Source organism: Myxocyprinus asiaticus, chromosome 17, assembly GCF_019703515.2.
Source record: "Myxocyprinus asiaticus isolate MX2 ecotype Aquarium Trade chromosome 17, UBuf_Myxa_2, whole genome shotgun sequence".
Taxonomy (NCBI): Eukaryota; Metazoa; Chordata; class Actinopteri; order Cypriniformes; family Catostomidae; genus Myxocyprinus; species Myxocyprinus asiaticus.
Genome location: NC_059360.1, coordinates 42554668 through 42572270, shown reverse-complemented (window position 1 = coordinate 42572270; position 17603 = coordinate 42554668). Strand labels below are relative to the sequence as shown.

General features: G+C 39.0%; 1 protein-coding gene and 1 long non-coding RNA gene across 8 annotated transcripts in view; one reads left to right on the top strand and one right to left on the bottom strand.

Moving 5' to 3' along the window:
* LOC127455626 (kinesin-like protein KIF26B) overlaps positions 1 to 17603 on the top strand; it is a 136175-nt gene that overhangs the window by 103145 nt on the left and 15427 nt on the right. Inside the window, exons 6-9 of the mRNA XM_051723679.1 lie at positions 7112 to 7324; positions 8752 to 8845; positions 14445 to 14707; positions 17384 to 17567. Coding sequence (XP_051579639.1) covers positions 7112 to 7324; positions 8752 to 8845; positions 14445 to 14707; positions 17384 to 17567 — 754 coding nt within the window. The remainder of the gene's footprint in view (positions 1 to 7111; positions 7325 to 8751; positions 8846 to 14444; positions 14708 to 17383; positions 17568 to 17603) is intronic.
* LOC127455627 (uncharacterized) overlaps positions 1 to 17603 on the bottom strand; it is a 70711-nt gene that overhangs the window by 41887 nt on the left and 11221 nt on the right. For 4 of the 7 annotated variants that reach the window (XR_007899700.1, XR_007899704.1, XR_007899701.1 and 1 more), the window contains exons 2-3: positions 15537 to 16194; positions 14502 to 14694 (exon numbers count right to left, since the gene is read on the bottom strand). This is a non-coding gene — a long non-coding RNA (uncharacterized LOC127455627). Of the gene's footprint in view, positions 1 to 7186; positions 8184 to 8689; positions 8861 to 14501; positions 14695 to 15536; positions 16195 to 17603 lie in introns of those variants that run through there. The other 3 variants (XR_007899702.1, XR_007899705.1, XR_007899699.1) reach the window with 3 other exon arrangements.

Here is a 17603-nt window from a genome sequence, read left to right as displayed (position 1 = left end):
AAGAATAATGTACGATTTTTTGCTATGGACACAGTGTGTGAGTTTTTTTTTTTACCTCTTTGCATTTGACTTTTTGAGCCTGCGCACCTAAGTAATGTGGATATATATGTTTTTTTATTGTTTGGCGCAGATGCCATTTTTGATAAATACAAAGAGAATCTTGATTAAACAATAGATATAGGCTGGGTTTCCTGAAGTACTAAGTAGAACGTTAGCAGCACATAACAATAATAATTAATAATACAATAATAATTAATCTCGAAGGCGCGTTTCCCAAAAGCATCATTATCTAAGTAGTTCGTAAAAACGTTCGTAAATTAACGAGAGCTCTTCAGTCCATTAAGTGCAACTTAAACATATCCTTCTGGCATCTTTCACATTTTATCAAAGACAATGGGACATTTAATAAATTGCATTAATATATTTTGATCATTGGAAACTATTTCAGAGGATAAAAAAAGTGTTGAAAAAGAAAATCGCATGAAATCAATAGGCAGTCTCCGCAGTCTGTGCATACAACGTGATAGGTCTAAATTTACAAGACACGTAATACATTATAACGTTAGATTTGCCTTCTTTGATAAGCATAATTGTAATGGCAATACAAAGATGATATGTTCTTATTAAACAGATTATTTAAGAAGAAACTTTTAAAAAAAGTTTAAAACTTTTAAAACTTAAATATGCTTAAATAAAACTTAAATAATAAATAATTAAAATATGGTTAACGGGAGATTAGAGCGAGAGAGCAATGAGAGATTCCCTCTCTTTTCATCCTCCTCATCTTCCTTGCTCCAGTGGCTGGTTCAGATCAGCTCACCTACAGTCTTTTTACAAGGCAGTAACAAATTTCATGATGCATAATGGCAGTAAGGCTACAAGTACACTGTAAATGGTTCAAATGGGCAAGGAGGAGGCGGGAACCGGCTGAATAAAGTAATATTTAATGAAACAAAAAGACACAAAACACAAACACACACACGGCAGCTGCGTGTGGCTCTCTCTCTCTCCCGAACTGCTGCATCCGGCTCTGCCTTATCCCTCTCCTCGGCTGATTAGCCCAATTGGGGGCCGGCCGTGTGGACTCACGGTCCGGCCCTGCCCTCCTCGTCACACTCCTTCCTCTTCTGCATCAGGCCGGGGAACCCCCAGCATGACGTACATTCCCCCCCACCCCCCTTCCGAGGTGGGGCCGTTGCCCTTCTGGCTGGGCCTGCCGGCAGGCTTTCCCTGCCTTTCAAGACCTGGGAGGGAGACAAGGGGAGGGAAAAGAGGATAGGGAAAGGGCAAGGCGGAGCGACAGTGAGAGAGAGAGAGAGAGAGAAAATATTGCTCACCTGTTCCCTGAAATGCCGCCGCCTGGTCCTCAACCACTCCTCCACACTCTGGCGGACGACAGCCGCTCCTCCCCGGGCGGACCGGAGCGAGTCCTCTGACTCCTGGCGGATGGACTGCTCCTCCGCGTTCTAGCGGCCGGTAGCAAGCCCCTCCGCCCCTGGCAGCAGCTCCACCACTCCAGGCGGCCGGCAGCGAGCCCCTCCACCCCTCGCGGATGGCGGCAATTCCTCCGCATCCAGATGGCCGGCAGCGACTCCTCCATCCGCCGGCGGACGGCAGTGGCGAGGACTCCAGTGTAACAGGGTTTAAAATGGGCAAGGAGGAGGTGGGCACCGGCTGAACACTCAAAGTAATATTTTATGAAACAAAAAGACACAAAACACAAACACACACACGGCAGCTGCATGTGGCTCTCTCCCTCTCCCGAACTGCTGCCTCCGGCTCGGCCTTATCCCTCTCCTTGGCTGATTAGCCCGATTGGGGGCCCTCCGTGCAGACTCACGGCCCGGCCCCGCCCTCCTCATCGTCACATACACAGTACCTTGAACTCTAACCAGATGATCTATTAATATTTAGACAGGTATATGAGTAGTTCAATACTGATGCCCGTCATTTTAATCCCGTTCTGTGTGCATTTGTTCAGTTTCCACCCAAAGAACTTTAGGCTACGTGAGAGCCCTTTATGATTCACATAGTATACATTCACGTTACATGCATTTATTGCATCACTTTCATTAATCTCTATGATTGATCATCAATACATCTGAAACTCTGTCTTACTAAAGCCATAATTATTTCTTTAATTAAATTCTGTAATAGTTAGGTAATACATTTCGGCGCCTCGATAAGGTTACAAACAACTTCCATGTTTGTCAGTATTTCGACCTTATTTTCATTTTGAGAAGACAAACACCTGAACATATCTGCCAAAGTGATCAGCACCTTTGGACCGGACAGCTCACGTAATGAAGCATTTAAGTTCTACTTTATAACGAGTGATCTACGTGCTGGTTTGGGAAACAGGTGTTACTCCATCGTAAAATAACGAGCGACGTAAGTTAAGATGATCGTTAAAGCTTAAGTTGCAACATTATCGGGAAACCCAGCCATACTGTTGAAATATTAGACAAAAGGTATTGTTAAACTTTCAGAGTGAACACTTTGTGGGGAAGTGCATACATACACTAAAAATGACCTTGTTGCTTAAAAGTAATTGCAAAAATGTCTCAGAAAAGTGGAGTTAGTTCTAAGAAAATCTCTAGCATCATTTGATGGCACATGCCACATAGTTTGATATTTTGTTATTTAATGCAATTATTTTTTAAGTGTCCAAATACTTTTGGGGACCTATTTCAGGATCTATTAAATGAGTTCTGACAATGCAGTGAATTATTGGGGCCACAAATGTATGACTATGTGGGTTTTGCACTTGCGTCAGTGTTCTTAAGGATCTATAATAACAATAGAGCATCTTCTTTAATTAGTCATGCTGCTCTCTCCAAACTGCTCTCACTCACATGAGCTCATATGGAGATCACCTCCTCCACCATCCTGTCGCATATGCTGGCTAATTAGGCCCCCCAACATGATCTCATCCCAGCTTTCGAGAATCAGAGAACAAATTTGTATGTATTGGATTTTGTCACAAATCACCATCCTCTATCAAAGTCAAAATAATTATTTTTTTTTTTGGACCTTGAGTAAAAATCAGACATTGAAGACATGGACATACAAACCTTGGAGAATCGGTTACACCAAACACAGAAAAAGACATGATTCTCGTTGTAACACAGGGACTGTAGGTATAGAACGAGGTTTCATTAAATTCTGTCTGCCACTATGTTATTAGATCTAAGCCCGTTTGAAGCTCTTGATGTTGCAAATTATCACTAAGGCTCAGAGACAAGGTTTACTTCAAAAGTAGAATACACACTCGCAGATAAGTCTTACTGTATCTATAGTTTCTGACATACCGTTGCTACAAATGCTGCCACGTCTCTGGTGGATTAGGGTGGTATGGTGGTGACATATGGACAGCAATGCATGAAATAATGGTATCATTACACTGTCAACGGTTGCAGCATTCCTCTTTTCTTTGACAACAAAAGAGCGTCTTGGATTTTGCTCACGTTTTCAGCAGGTACATACTATTGAAGTGCTATGCACGTAATGCACCTCATGAATAATTTAGATGGAATATGCAAAAAACAGTAACCAGTGTTCTTTTTGCTATTAAATAATACTGAAATTAAATATTAAACATGCCATAATGACATTCCTGGATATCTATTTTAGGAAAGGCAAAATTATTTTAAGTTTTTCCACGTTCCTGTATAGAAGTTGCCAAACTGTGATCTCAGAACACCAGGAAGGTGCTTTCTGGAGAAAGACCAATTATAAGTGGTGCTTTCTGAGGCAAGAATCACTATTGCGAATACTTGAGGTTAGGGATTTGAGCAAATCCTAACCTTAAGTATTAAATAACTCGTCCCGCACCGATTGTGGTGAATACATGAAGGATACCTCAAATCTTGTGATAGGAAAAAAATCTGGAAAAAAAAATCTCATACTGACATTGAAGTAGGGGCCAGAGACCTAGCATATCATAGTGACTTGGGGATGGGCTCTCTTCATATGGGCCAGTAAGCAACCTAGAACAGCTGAGTAACCACTTAGTAATGCCCCAGCAACCACCCACAACACCACAGGATCCAAACCTGGTCTCATAGAATCATGTTACTATACCTACATTTCTGCAAAATTATTTTTACATGGCTAGTTGTACATATTGAGTCAGTGTGCTGCTGAAATGAACACTAGAGCCGCTAAAACAACAATAGCCCCTTTCACACATGCAACCTGGTAAATTGCAGTAAAATGCAATCTGCTATTCAATAATTGTTTCCTTCTTTTTTTCCTTTTTGCAACCATTCATAACCGAAATGCCATTAAACTCTGAGATGTAGTTAGTTGTTTAATCAGTCGACAAATTTCTACATCCGCTTTAGGTTGGAGTACACTACAGAACTTCTAAAATCTGAACAAAATCTAAAAATACTCGGTATCACACACTTACTGACTATGTAAATGGCTACAGTCAAAAACTGGGCATCACACTAAACAACTGAGGATCACTCCATCTGTCAAGTCGATCCTATCACAAACACACGTGGAAACAGAAGCCCCTGTTCTAGAAGGCACATGACAGATGTAAACAAACATGGATGAACGAGAGCAATGCCATTGCTGCTTCTATTTTCTGAGTCTCAAAAGAAACAGGTAGAGTGCATTTGGGTGAAGTTTTGGGTGGAAAGATGTAGATTGCGACACGAGTTGGATGTGTGTGATGTTAAATGTTTTCTCCACTTTGATCACTTGTTCGCCATCTTCATTTCTTTTTGGTCCAGTTTCATGGTTGCGCAAAGTCGATTTCCATAGGCCGCTCACCATATGATTCCAAATTTGAGTAGTGGAACATTATACACTACAAAGTTTCCTCTATAGTCAGCTCTAAAATATAAAAAATAAGTACCAACTACATTTACAAGCTTGTTCAAGGGTGATCAAATTGTGCGATGTTAACACATTAGCCGCAAGTATTATAGAAGCATTAGTGGAGAAGCATGAGATGTGAAACCATTTGAATTTGGCACAGATTTCTACCTGACCACCCTTGAATTTACTATAATAACTCTAACTGTACTTTAGGCAGAAATAGATTCATAATAAATACTATCATATCACTTCTTCAGCTCTATTAAATTTGTCATAGGCTACATTAGGGGAGTGAGGGAATATAATAAATTTTTGTTACAACTTTTAAATGTTTATATTTTGTATTTATTGTTTTTACATGTGTTTAGAGTAGACTTACTGTTTGTAATTACAAAAATGCCATAATTTGTTTTATAGAAATCATGTTACATCTAACCATGGTAGTGAAGAAGATCCATGCTTCCATGTGCTTACTATAGTCTTGTTACAAATACCCCTGTTAAAACTATAAAAATATTAAGGGCAAATGCAAAATACATTTTTATTTTTTTTTTATTTTTATTTATTTCTTTTTTTTTTTAGATGAAATAGAAATGCTTAAATCCAAAAAAAAAAAAAAAAAAAAAAAAAAGGCTAAAATATTTTTGATTGAGTGTAAGAAAATATAACTGATTTTGCTGGGGTAAGGGAATGAAGTAGGGGGCATTCATCAAAATAAGGTTGAGAACCACTGCTCTAGAGGAGTAATTTTCTGCTTTATGAAAATGTCTATCAATGTAACGATGATGCTATTTTACAGTAGTTGCTAATCCATATGGCGTCAAGATTGGATTTCTACGGTAATTATGTCTGCTGCTTTGATTTTCGGCTTTGTATTGAGATGACTATCAAGATGAACTTCTGTACTTTTAGATAGTCTGAAAAATCTGTCATTTAAATATGTACTTAACTTGAAATGTAATCTTAAACGCTTATATAACCATTGTGTCTAGACTGCAAAGGATGGTACAAGGTCACTGTTATAGTCTAAAGATGGGCTTCCAGTATCGTCGCTCAAGTTGTAGTTATAAGGAATCCCAAGATTTATCCCATGTCTTTCTTCAGGGCTCCAACAATCACCCTTCTTTTCTCGTCCACTAATCCTTAATTGCGGTCAGTACATGAGAATGATGGTTTCAATGATCACATGCTTGTAAACAGAGCATTAGGCCTGATGCTCAAATATGAATGTGGTACAGATCTGGAAAGGTACATAGATTAATATGTAAGATGGTTCATTACATCATTGGTATTGTATAACTTTGGACTTTCTCAAAGAATGTTTACCTTTTGGAAAGCATATTTAAACATAAATGTTCAACTATAGATTAGGTTAATCAAAACATTTGGTGGATGTGGGACCCATTTGGCATGGCATATGATTTACACTGGAATATACACAGGAATTTACATCACTTTTGTTTAGACTATGCAATATTGGAAAGACTATAAATCATTTTATTCTTAAATCTTATTCCAAAATGAATTATTTGCTCAACAAATTAGACATCATTTTATATAAATATAGTTCCCCAAAATGAAACCTCAGTTGCAAGTTACTTTGTGTGCCATTTGCTTAACTCACGACTGCAAAAATTTGATGTGAAATATTCATGAGTTATGAATAACTCTCCAAGTATCGCACACATAATTCTGTTTCCTTCATCCTGAGTCAGATACATAAATAACAGTAAACGTGTAAAGAAAGTTTGGGAGTTGTATAAAAAAGTTGTAATGGAAAACCACATTAAACAACAAGATTCTCTTATAGGAAAACTGTTCTCAAAGAGGATTCAAACTTTCCTCAATCCGTTAACTTTAACAAAGCAGTGAATGCAGTTAAAACGCTTGTTCTCCCTGGAGCAGAATGTTGTTTTGTTCGCAAAAATGTCGGTTGTGTTGTTACTTATAGATATGTGCTGCTTTGCAACATGACACTTTGATGTGGTGTTGTAGAGTTGTTCTGGTGCAACTTCACAAAACCAGCAAGGTGCGTGGAAAAAAATGAAGCACTGGTAAAAAAGCAAATCCAGCAACACTCGTGAAATGTAGAAAAACAAGGAATAAAACTTTATTTGCCAATGTGTTTTGGCACAATGGCCTTCTTCAGGGCTAAAAGAATACAGGTGTAAAAAAGGAAACATTCAAATAGAAACAAATGTTTGAATGCTGCCTTTGTTTCCACTTTGATGTGGTGCTCAGAGGAAGCTTTCTGAGAAGATGTTATATTTCTGTTCAGGTCAAAGTGATGGTACGAGTGTGTCCTTCATCACCCACCAGTACAGCAGAATCCAGCTCATTCCTAAAGGTTGATTCTCGTAGGAAGCAGGTGACCATCATGGACCCTGCAGCTAACTCTCAGCAGAATCAAACTCAGAAACATGGCAGCTCCAACCAGGTTCCTCCCAAGATGTTTGCATTTGATGCTGCCTTCTCTCATGATGCCTCTCAGGTGAGGGATAGGTACAATTTCTAAAGTTAGTGCTGTAGAAATTGTTAGCCACTAAAGAGCATGTGCATTTCTTTCCTGTGTTGAAATATATCCTGTTGAAACAGGAAGTTTTGGAGGGACATATTGAAGGGCTTGTCCACTTTTTAAATAACCAGTAGGCTTTAGTTACTCTACAGCACTGAACTGCTATTATGTAGCATCCTCCACACTACTCTTACTATTTATAAACTCAGCAAAAATAGAAACGTCCCTTTTTTAGGACACTGTATTTTAAAGATAATTTTGTAAGAATCCAAATAACTTTACAGATCTTTATTGTAAAGGGTTTAAACAATGTTTTCAATGCTTTTTCAATGAACCATAAACAATTAATGAACATGCACCTGTGGAACAGTCATTAAGACACTAACAGCTTACAGACAGTAGGCAATTAAGGTCACAGTTATAAAAACTTAGAACACTAAAGAGACCTTTCTAATGACTCTGAAAAACACCAAAAGAAAGATGCCCAGGGTCCCTGCTCATCTGCGTGAATGTGCCTTAGGCATGCTGCATGGAGGCATGAGGACTGCAGATGTGGCCAGGGCAATAAATCGCAATGTCCGTACTGTGAGATGCCTAAGACAGCACTACAGAGAGACAGAAAGGACAGCTGATCGTCCTCGCAGTGGTAGACCAAGTGTAACAACACCTGCACAGTATCTGTACATCCAAATACCACACCTGTGGGACAGGTACAGGATGGCAACAACAACTGCCCAAGTTACACCAGGAATGCACAATCCCTCCATCAGTGCTCAGACTGTCTGCAGTAGGCTGAGAGAGGCTGGACTGAGGGCTTGTATGCGCATCCCTAATGCTATAAAGGGAAAACAGAAAAAGTTATTTTGATTAGTTAAGACATTTTTTAACAGGCATAACAAAGAGCTACCTCTTGGGGTCTTTAGGTGGACTGCAGTTCTGTTTTGTGTTGCTACTGGTACAGAACTTACACACTGCAGTTTGAAAAATGTAAAATAGATCAGATTTAATGGTTTTTCATTGATGAGCTAATTCTTGCTTTTTAAGTGCTATTTAAAGTAACTAACATTCTTCGTTTAGCAGATGTTTCCTCATGTAAAGAAACTTAAAGTACATTCTTAATTCAGGGACAATTCCCACGGAGCAACCTGAGATTAAGTGCCTCACGATAATAGCAGGTTGAGCACAATATGGCAGTTGCTTATATCATCTTTCCTAGTATATTATGAACCTACAAACTTTTCAGTTACCAGCCCTAGATCTTCAGTCACAATAATTGTGAACAAAATTCGTTACTTTCCTGGGTTGTTGGTAGTAAACCATGGGGAAAATCATTGCTCTTACCTAAAGTATCTCTGAAGGGATCTGTATCTGAGTTTAACTGGCTATTGTCTGTTTCCTGGCAGGCAGAGGTTTGTGCAGGAACTGTGGCTGAAGTCATCCAGTCCGTGGTGAATGGAGCAGATGGCTGTGTATTTTGCTTTGGGCACTCCAAACTAGGTAATGGACAAATTACTGTGACCAGAAAATACAACATGCTCATGTCTTTACAACATGGCTTTACTTTTCTTACTTCAAGCTAACATTGCACTCTTATCTAGTGGCAAGAGACTTAAAGGATTAGTTCACCCAAAAATGAAAATTTGCTGATAATTTACTCACCCTCAGGCCATCCAAGATGTATCTGAGTTTCTTTCTTCATCAAAACAGAATTTAAGACTTTTAGGATTTCTTTTCAGGCCTCCTCCTCTAAACAATGCAAGTGAATGTACTCCATTTTTTTGACGCCCCAAAATGCATATTTAGGGTGCATCAAAATAAACCACACAACACCAGTCGACAAATAAAGTTCTTCTGAACACAAACAATTGATTATTTTTAGAAACAGAACAATACTTATATACCTTTTAACTACAAATGTTTGCTTCCGTACATCTCTGTGATGCGCACTCATGAGAGGGATGACGTAAGCTCGTTGGTAAGGTCACGCGTCACGTGGAGTCAGGAAGCGCGTCATTGTTTACATTGTTTTTTTTTTATTATTATTTGGAAATAATTTTTTATTTTATTTTATATTGTTTTGAAATCATTTCGGACTGTTTTGGTTTGTGAACGGCGTTTGGTCTGTGGTCTGTGCAAGTTTCTCTTGTAAACAATGACGCGCTTCCTGCCTCTTCCTCCACGTGACGCGTGACCTTATGTCATCCCTCTCATGAGCGCATGTCACAGAGATGTACGGAAGTGAACATTTGTAGTTAAAAAGTAAATAAGTATTGTTTTGTTTCTCAAAATAATCAACCGTTTGCGTTCAGAAGAACTTTATTTGTCGACTGGAGTCGTGTGGATTATTTTAATGCACCCTAAATATGCATTTTGGACCGTCAAAAAAATGGAGTACATTCACTTGCATTGTTTAAAGGAGGAGGCCTGAAATGAAATCCTAAAAGTCTTAAATTCTGTTTTGATGAAGAAAGAAACTCAGATACATATTGGATGGCCTGAGGGTGAGTAAATTATCAGCAAATTTTCATTTTTGGGTGAACTAATCCTTTAACATGAGGTTGGGTCATTCCATGTCAACTCAACCAGACGCCTTTGTTGTTGATCATTTTTAAATGATGAAAGATAAACATAAATGATGATGAAAGCAAAAATATTATGCCATGGATCAATATTTACTGAGTGATCAATTATTTTGTAGAGGGGGGTCAAAATGACAATTTCGCCTATATTTTTGGAGCAAGACTAGAGGTAAAAAAAAAACAAAAAAAACGTAGAAAGGTGGCAGCATTATTATTTTAATGCTATACAGCAATAGGTAGGTCTGTAGCTAAAATCAGTTTAATTCCGCACTCCTTGCATTTTATGCCAGTGGTGTGAGTCTAAAAAATGGGAATTTTTCATATTGTTTTTCCAAAACTAGAGTGCTTATAACTCCAGTGATATTTAATATATCTTAATATCCTTTTAGATTCTGGTTCTGAACAAACTGTCCTTTTTGTTTATTCATTTTTAAAACTCAATGCGGAGCTCTCAGTGCAGCCTGAGGGGGCCTGGGTAGCTCAGTGGTAAAACACACTGGCTACCACCCCTGGAGTTCGCTAGCTTGCCAGTTCGAATCCCAGAGTGTTCTGAGTGACTCCAGCCAGGTCTCCTAAGCAACCAAATTGGCCTGGTTGCTAGGGAGGGTAGAGTCACATGGGGTAAACTCCTCGTGATCACTATGTGGTTCATTCTTGGTGGGGTGCATGGTGAGCTGAGCATGGTAACATGCTCAGCAAGCCACATGATAAGATGCACGAGTTGATGGTCTCAGATGCGGAGGCAACTGGGATTTGTCCTCCGCCACCCAGACTGAGGCAAATCACTATGTTACCACAAGGACTTAACAGCACATTTGGAACTGGGCATTCCAAATTGGGAGAAAAAAACAACACCTTTAGCCTGAGCTCCAAATGTGTGAAATGCTCTCAGAAATAGCATGGTGCTTGAGTACAGCTGCTTTTAGCTCATGTCAGCCTTGGCTCAAGTGAGACATGAAGATTAATGTCATTTCAACATCTCTTTAATATATCAGACTGTCGCAAAGTGCATTCCCCCTCTCTAATATCTTGTGCCTTTTCAGGCAGACATTTGTCTTGCCTATGCGATGAAGGTTTTTAATGTTTAGTAAATACCCCCCACCCCCAACCGTCCTGACACCTAAACCACAGACATCCTGAGAATTAGATGGAATTAGTTTTATAGCACGCATGGCCGACCACAAGATGAGCTCATCCTGTTTTAACATCATTGTCCATTGTTGTTTCTTGAAGATTAGTGTAAAAATTAACCAGCCATTTGCTTGGAAAACAATAGAAAAATGCCACTGCGGTTGCTGGCCAGTGATTTGATGAAAGCATGTAATGCTTCAGATCCCTCGTTTCCATTAACCTTTACTTGAAAACCAAATACTGGCTCATACATCACTGGAAAGGCATTCTACAGTGATTTCATTGGTCACCCGTCCAGAGCTAATTAACCAGCACATAATAACCCAGACACTGGCCTGTTAGTGGTTGGAGAGTAATTACCTTGGGCATTTTCCTTTATATAAATTGCTGTATAAAACAAGAAACAAAAGAATCACGGAAGAGTATCTGAAACCAAACGAATGTCGGTGAACTTGGATGATACAACATGGAATTTAGGCAAAAGTTTAATGTGTGCTCATTGCAATTCACATTGTTGTTGTTTTTTTTTTTTTTTTTTTGTGTGTTTTTTTTTTTTATCATGTAGGATGTTCTTTTTTTAACTGTCAAAATCCTTCAAATTATTCATACATAAGGACACAGACTAGTACACAAGCCATATTCTACATGTAAGTACCATACCAGTGTACTGGATTATAGAAGGTTTATCTCCTGTCTTGAAATTGCTTGATCAGCCTGGAGGCTTATTTATGCTTTATTGCCATAAGTCAGAATCTATAAAACTGAAGGACAGATTGAAGCCTATAATGGATCTGTGTGTGTAAAAATGTTAAGAGAGATGCTGCAGTAATTGAATTTTGTAAGCTCTGTCTTCCCATTGCTCTACTCTCCATTCAATCTGATTGAATTACTCTCAGTTTGGTCATGTACTACAGAGCATCAATCTTATACTCCGCCTGGAAGTAAAAGCCCAGCAACTTTAATTGATGTAAAAAAAATAAAATAAAAATGTTAAAAACCTTTTCAGAGAAGCATGGTTGATATGTTAGAGCCAGAAAATGTGGATAGCAATATTTTCGAATATAATGCCCAATTTATCTACATTATGGAAAGAATAAATAAGTTATAGCCCAGCAATTTTATATAACCTTTTCAGAAGAGCATGGTTAATGTTACATCCAGTAAATATGGATAGCAATATTTAAAATATTTATAATTGTAAGGCCCAATATTTTTACAATATAGAGATAATTCATGAATAAATAAATAAAGCCCAGCAACCTTTTTTCAGAGGAGCATGTTTGATAATAATAATGAAATATGGATAGTCATATTTTTCATTATAATGCCCAATTTATGTACAAAATGGAAAGAATAAATAAATAAATATAGCCCAGCAACTTTAATTGATCTAAAAGGCCCAATATTTCTACAATATGGAAATAATAAATAAATAATTTATTACAGTGGCCTCAAAAAATATTTGGATACTTAAGCCACACTTAAACTTTTTGTCTTAATTATTTTATGATTTAAAATCTATCAAACCTCTTTTTTGCTAAATGTTTTGCTTAAAGTGTCCTTGTGCTATCTTTCTTTAAAATGAATACCACATGGTTTAATATTTTGTTATAGTGCAATGACATTAATATATCTTTAAGTGTGCCTTAAGTGACCAATTACTTTTTGGGGCCACTGTATATATTTTTATGACAAGCTTGCATAGCCATAAACAATTAAATTATATGTTAACACTTCGGGTATTTACTATTATCTGGTGTTTATCGGTGAATAAAGTAGCTTCCATCTAAAGCAGCCCATTGAGCCTTTAAAATTGTAGTTTCAGCTTAAATTTTTTTGCACAAAGTTTTGATGTGCAAATTATTATATTTATCCTTTATTGAAATCTATTTCAATAGAAATTATCTCTGATCTCTGGCTCTATTTCTCTTTCCATCTTTCTTACACACAAAGTGAAGAAACCCATCTTTTGAAGTTAAAATTGGGCAGAATGTGTGGCATGACATATGGCTTTGTTTAGTGGCCCCTTTGATGTCAACAGCAGGGGTATTTCTGTGTAGAGGGCAATGTCAAGAAATGAATATAGGGACACTGCTGATCAACAGGCTGTTACTCTGGTTTTGGTTCTGTGTGGGAACCTGCTTCTAATGGCCAGTGCTGCCCACATGGCTTATGTGCTTACTCAACCACAGTAAGACAGATGGCAAATGTCAGTGTACTGTCAAACTCGTTTTGACAAAACGTTGTCCTGATTAGGCACGGTACATTTTCAGACTATATTTATAAGCACAATTATGCTAATCCTGTCATTTTCCAGCTTTAATGTTTTTTTTAATAGTTTTTGAGTGTGTTTTTGTCTGGCATGTATATGACATCTGTCATTGTGGTTTATGCCAAAGTGATTCTCTGGAAGCAAAGTATCACATTAGAAAGTGTGAAATAGACCAGACATATTGGTATAACACATTGAGTCCAAACTGAGACCATGGCATTTATCACTTGACCTATTTCAACTCAACTGCTCCACTTTGTGAAATGCCCACCAATTCATAACACAAAATAATAGGATTTTTTTGTTAAAATATCTTTCATTATTTAATTTATAATTATTATCCAGCTTTTATTAATAAATAGCATTAACTCTCTATGATATTCAGTGTCTATACGCTGCTTTTGCTGATTTTGACGACTTTTGCTATTAGTCATTTAGCATAGTGGTTCTCAACAGATGAGCTGCAACCCAAAAAAATCACCTGGTCTGTTCTTAGAGGGTTGCAGACAACCTAAATGCAAATAATAAAATGCAACTAACCATGTAAATATGCAGAATCAAGATCGCAAAATAAATAGGCTTAGCAATCTTTCAAAGAGAGCAGAAAGTGTTTACCATATTCCCATTTGTTGTTGACATCAAAGTCCATGTGTCCAATCAGTCCTTATTGTATTTTTGTTCACTTAGGTTACAATAAACAAATTTGTTTCAGTGCTGGGGAGGCAGTTGATGTCCAATGTAAAATCTGAGTACTGATTCACCAAAACCATTTGACAACCACCGGACAACCTGATACATCAGGTGTCTTTATTCTAAGCAACTTACAGAACACATTGTCTAGGAACAACGAGTTGTTTGAAAATGAGTTTATGGATCAACAACACCAGGGTTCAAACCTACAACCTTCTGATTACATATTACATATAGTTACCAGAATGTTACCAGAATGTCAGTAACCTCAGTTAATGGATCAATCCTTTCAGGGTTTGAACCTCTGATTGTTGGGTTACCATACCAGATCTACAACCGTAGCACCACCGGAGTACAATGTATCAGCAGTCTATTGTCATAAACAATAGACACTATTAAAATTTGACTCTTGGTCTTATTACAGGGAAATCCTACACAATGATCGGTAAGGACGAATCCATGCAGAGTTTGGGGATCATACCTTGTGCCATCTCCTGGCTCTTCAAACTGATCAACGAGTGCAAGGAAAAGACAGGTGCACGGTTTTCTGTGCGAGTGTCAGCGGTGGAGGTGTGGGGAAAAGACGAGAACCTGAAAGATCTGCTGTCTGAGGTGGCAACAGGCAGTCTGCAGGATGGCCAGTCTCCAGGCGTTTACCTCTGCGAGGACCCCATCTGCGGAATGCAGGTAAAAGAGTTGCTCTAATTGTTAACACTGTTTAAATTCAGTTTTTCAGTATGCTGTATTATAAATAACACAGCTCTCTGGAATACCTGATTCTGATTGCTCAATCGAGACATTTTGTGGTTAAATAATTTTTTATAATGACCACTAAACTGTATAATTGACCGTTGTCCCAGGCGACCGATAACTATTTAGCAGAGAAGGACCACTTCTATTAAAATGATTGGGAGAAATTGTGATGCCCAACGGTCAACGGATGTAGAAAAGAAGTCCCACCTTACAGGTAAAAGAGCCAATCACCTTTTAGATATAGACATCGCCTGTCAATCAACTCGAGAACGTACGTGCGCATTAGAAATACAAGACTGGAATTTTTTTTTTAATCGGAGGTAAAAAAGCACAATTAATTAATCCAGTGTCATATTTTACTGCCGATTTAAAATATATACTTTGATCATAATCTTGACCAACCGATTTCGGTCTTTCCCTATTCAAATAGATAGGAGCTGCACTTTCATGACTGGAAATAGCTTCCCGGGAGCGTTCCAAAGATGGCCGCCAGTGGAATGACTTGCTAGAAAGACATTAGCCATGTCCACACTAATCCGTTTTCATTTAAAAATTCCGTTTCCCAAGTATGTTATACTAGAAAAAGATGAGAGACAGAAACATAGCAAAATCAATGCATTTTCAACCGAAAATGTTCTAGTGTGGATGTGGCTGTAACAATATAAAGGCGGGCAAGGAGGAGGCGGGAACCGGCTGAACAGTCAACGTAAAGTTTAATGGTATAAATGAACTTAAAACAACATAAAACATAAGACGAACACACATGCAGCGCGGCCACGTTCGTCTCTCTCTCTCTCTCTCTCTCGAACTGGCGTCTCTGGCTCCCTTTTATCTCGCTCTCCCACTGATCACCTGACTCAGCACCATCCGTGCGTCCTCACGGCCCGGCCACGCCCTCCTCCTCATCACACTCCTCTCCCGCCCGATTCAGGCCAGGGCGCCACCGGACTGACCTACTCCCCCCCCATCTCTGGAGGGGAGACACTGCCCTTCTGGCCGTTCTGTCAGCCGGTGGTCCACCCCGCCTCCTGGGAACCTGGGGGAGAGACCATAGGGAGGCGTGGGGAGAGTGAAAGGGTGAGCGAGAGACACAGAGAGAGAGAGGAGAGAGAGAGGAAAACTTGCTTGCCGGTTCCCGGACATGCTGTCGCAAGGTCCTCAACCGCTCGTCTGCCCTCTTGGGGACGACAGCTCACTCCTCCCCCGACGGACGGTAGTGAGTTCTCAGGCCCCTGGCGGACAGAACTGCTCATCCCCTTCTTCGGCGGATGGCAGCAGTTCATCTGGCTTTCTGCGGCCAGCAGCGGCCCCTCCAACCTCAGGCAGATGGCCGCGGCTGCTCCCCTGGCGGATGGCAGTGGCGAGGACTCCGCGACAGCGCATCCCTCCTCCCTCCTGGGTTTCGGCACCACTGTAACCGGCTGAAAAATCAATGTAAAGTTTAATGGTATTAATGAACTTAAAATAACGTAGAACATAAAACATAAGACGAACACACATGCAGCGCGGCCATGTGCGTCTCTCTCTCTCTCTTGAACTGGTGTCTCTGGCTCCCTTTTATCTCACTCTCCCGCTGATCACCTGATTCAGTACCGGCCATGCCTTCTCATGGCCCAGCCACGCCCTCCTCCTCTTCACAGTGGCCCTAGTTTCATGTCTTACATATCACTTTTCTGTCTCTTTCTTCCCACATAATAAAGTCATATTTACTCAAATAAATATTTCATGTCCATTTACTGTATTTATTTGGTACATATCCATGTAATACATGGGATTATGTACATTCAGCAGGTCATTATGGCAAAATAAACCCCTTTACAGTGATACAAGGTCCTGATCACCCTGTCTGGGTTTTTTGGCAATAATAACCGGCTGACTGTACATTATCCTTTACTTAATGACTGTTTCATGTGTCATATGTCTTACACAATGTGTCATTACCAAAGTACATTCAAGATCATATGAATTGTTCACCATAATAATTAACAGATAATATTAAGATAACAGATTCACACTTTTCTATACATTGCTGATTCAGTGTACTCTAAAATGGTAGCAGATTATTTGAAATAAAAAAAGTACATACACACTGTTTGCCTGTAAGGAAATGTCGTTATTAAGGGATTATCCCCCCAAAAAACAAAGAATGACAGTCAGGTTCTAATAATGATTCCATTGTTGAGTAAAATGCTAATACATGATGAAAGGATTAGTTGAGCAGAGACAACTTCTGCTTCATTAATCCCTTAGACATCTGCACTAATCTCATTTTGGACTAGTATCTCACAGCAAAAGAGACCCACTTTTCCTGCTACAAACAGGCTTATCATAAGGAACAGCTTCAGACAGGATACGCAAAGCTTTTCTCTGAGTGCTGAAAATGAAAATATTTTTTGCCCAATAAGAAAAAAATATTTTTACACATTAAGACATTGCTGACAGTGTTTTGATGCTTCTCTTTAATTATCTGTAATATTGTTTTTTTTTAAAAAAAGGCATTGTTGCATGTTGGAGTAAATTACTCATTATTTTCCAAACTAATGTTTTTTTTTTTTTACTCAAAATTGTGCAAAAATTATTGCCATTTGCATCCTTTCTGTTTTTTAATAGTTGCAGAATCAGAGTGAATTGCGTGCTCCTTCAGCAGAGAAGGCCGCTTTCTTTCTGGATGCTGCGATTGCTTCACGCTACAGCAGCAAGCCAGACTGCGATGAAGAGGAGCACCGCAACTCTCACATGCTCTTCACCCTGCACATCTACCAGTATCGCATGGAAAAGACTGGAAAGGGAGGAAGTGAGTATAACTATAAGTTAGAAGGAACATAATGAT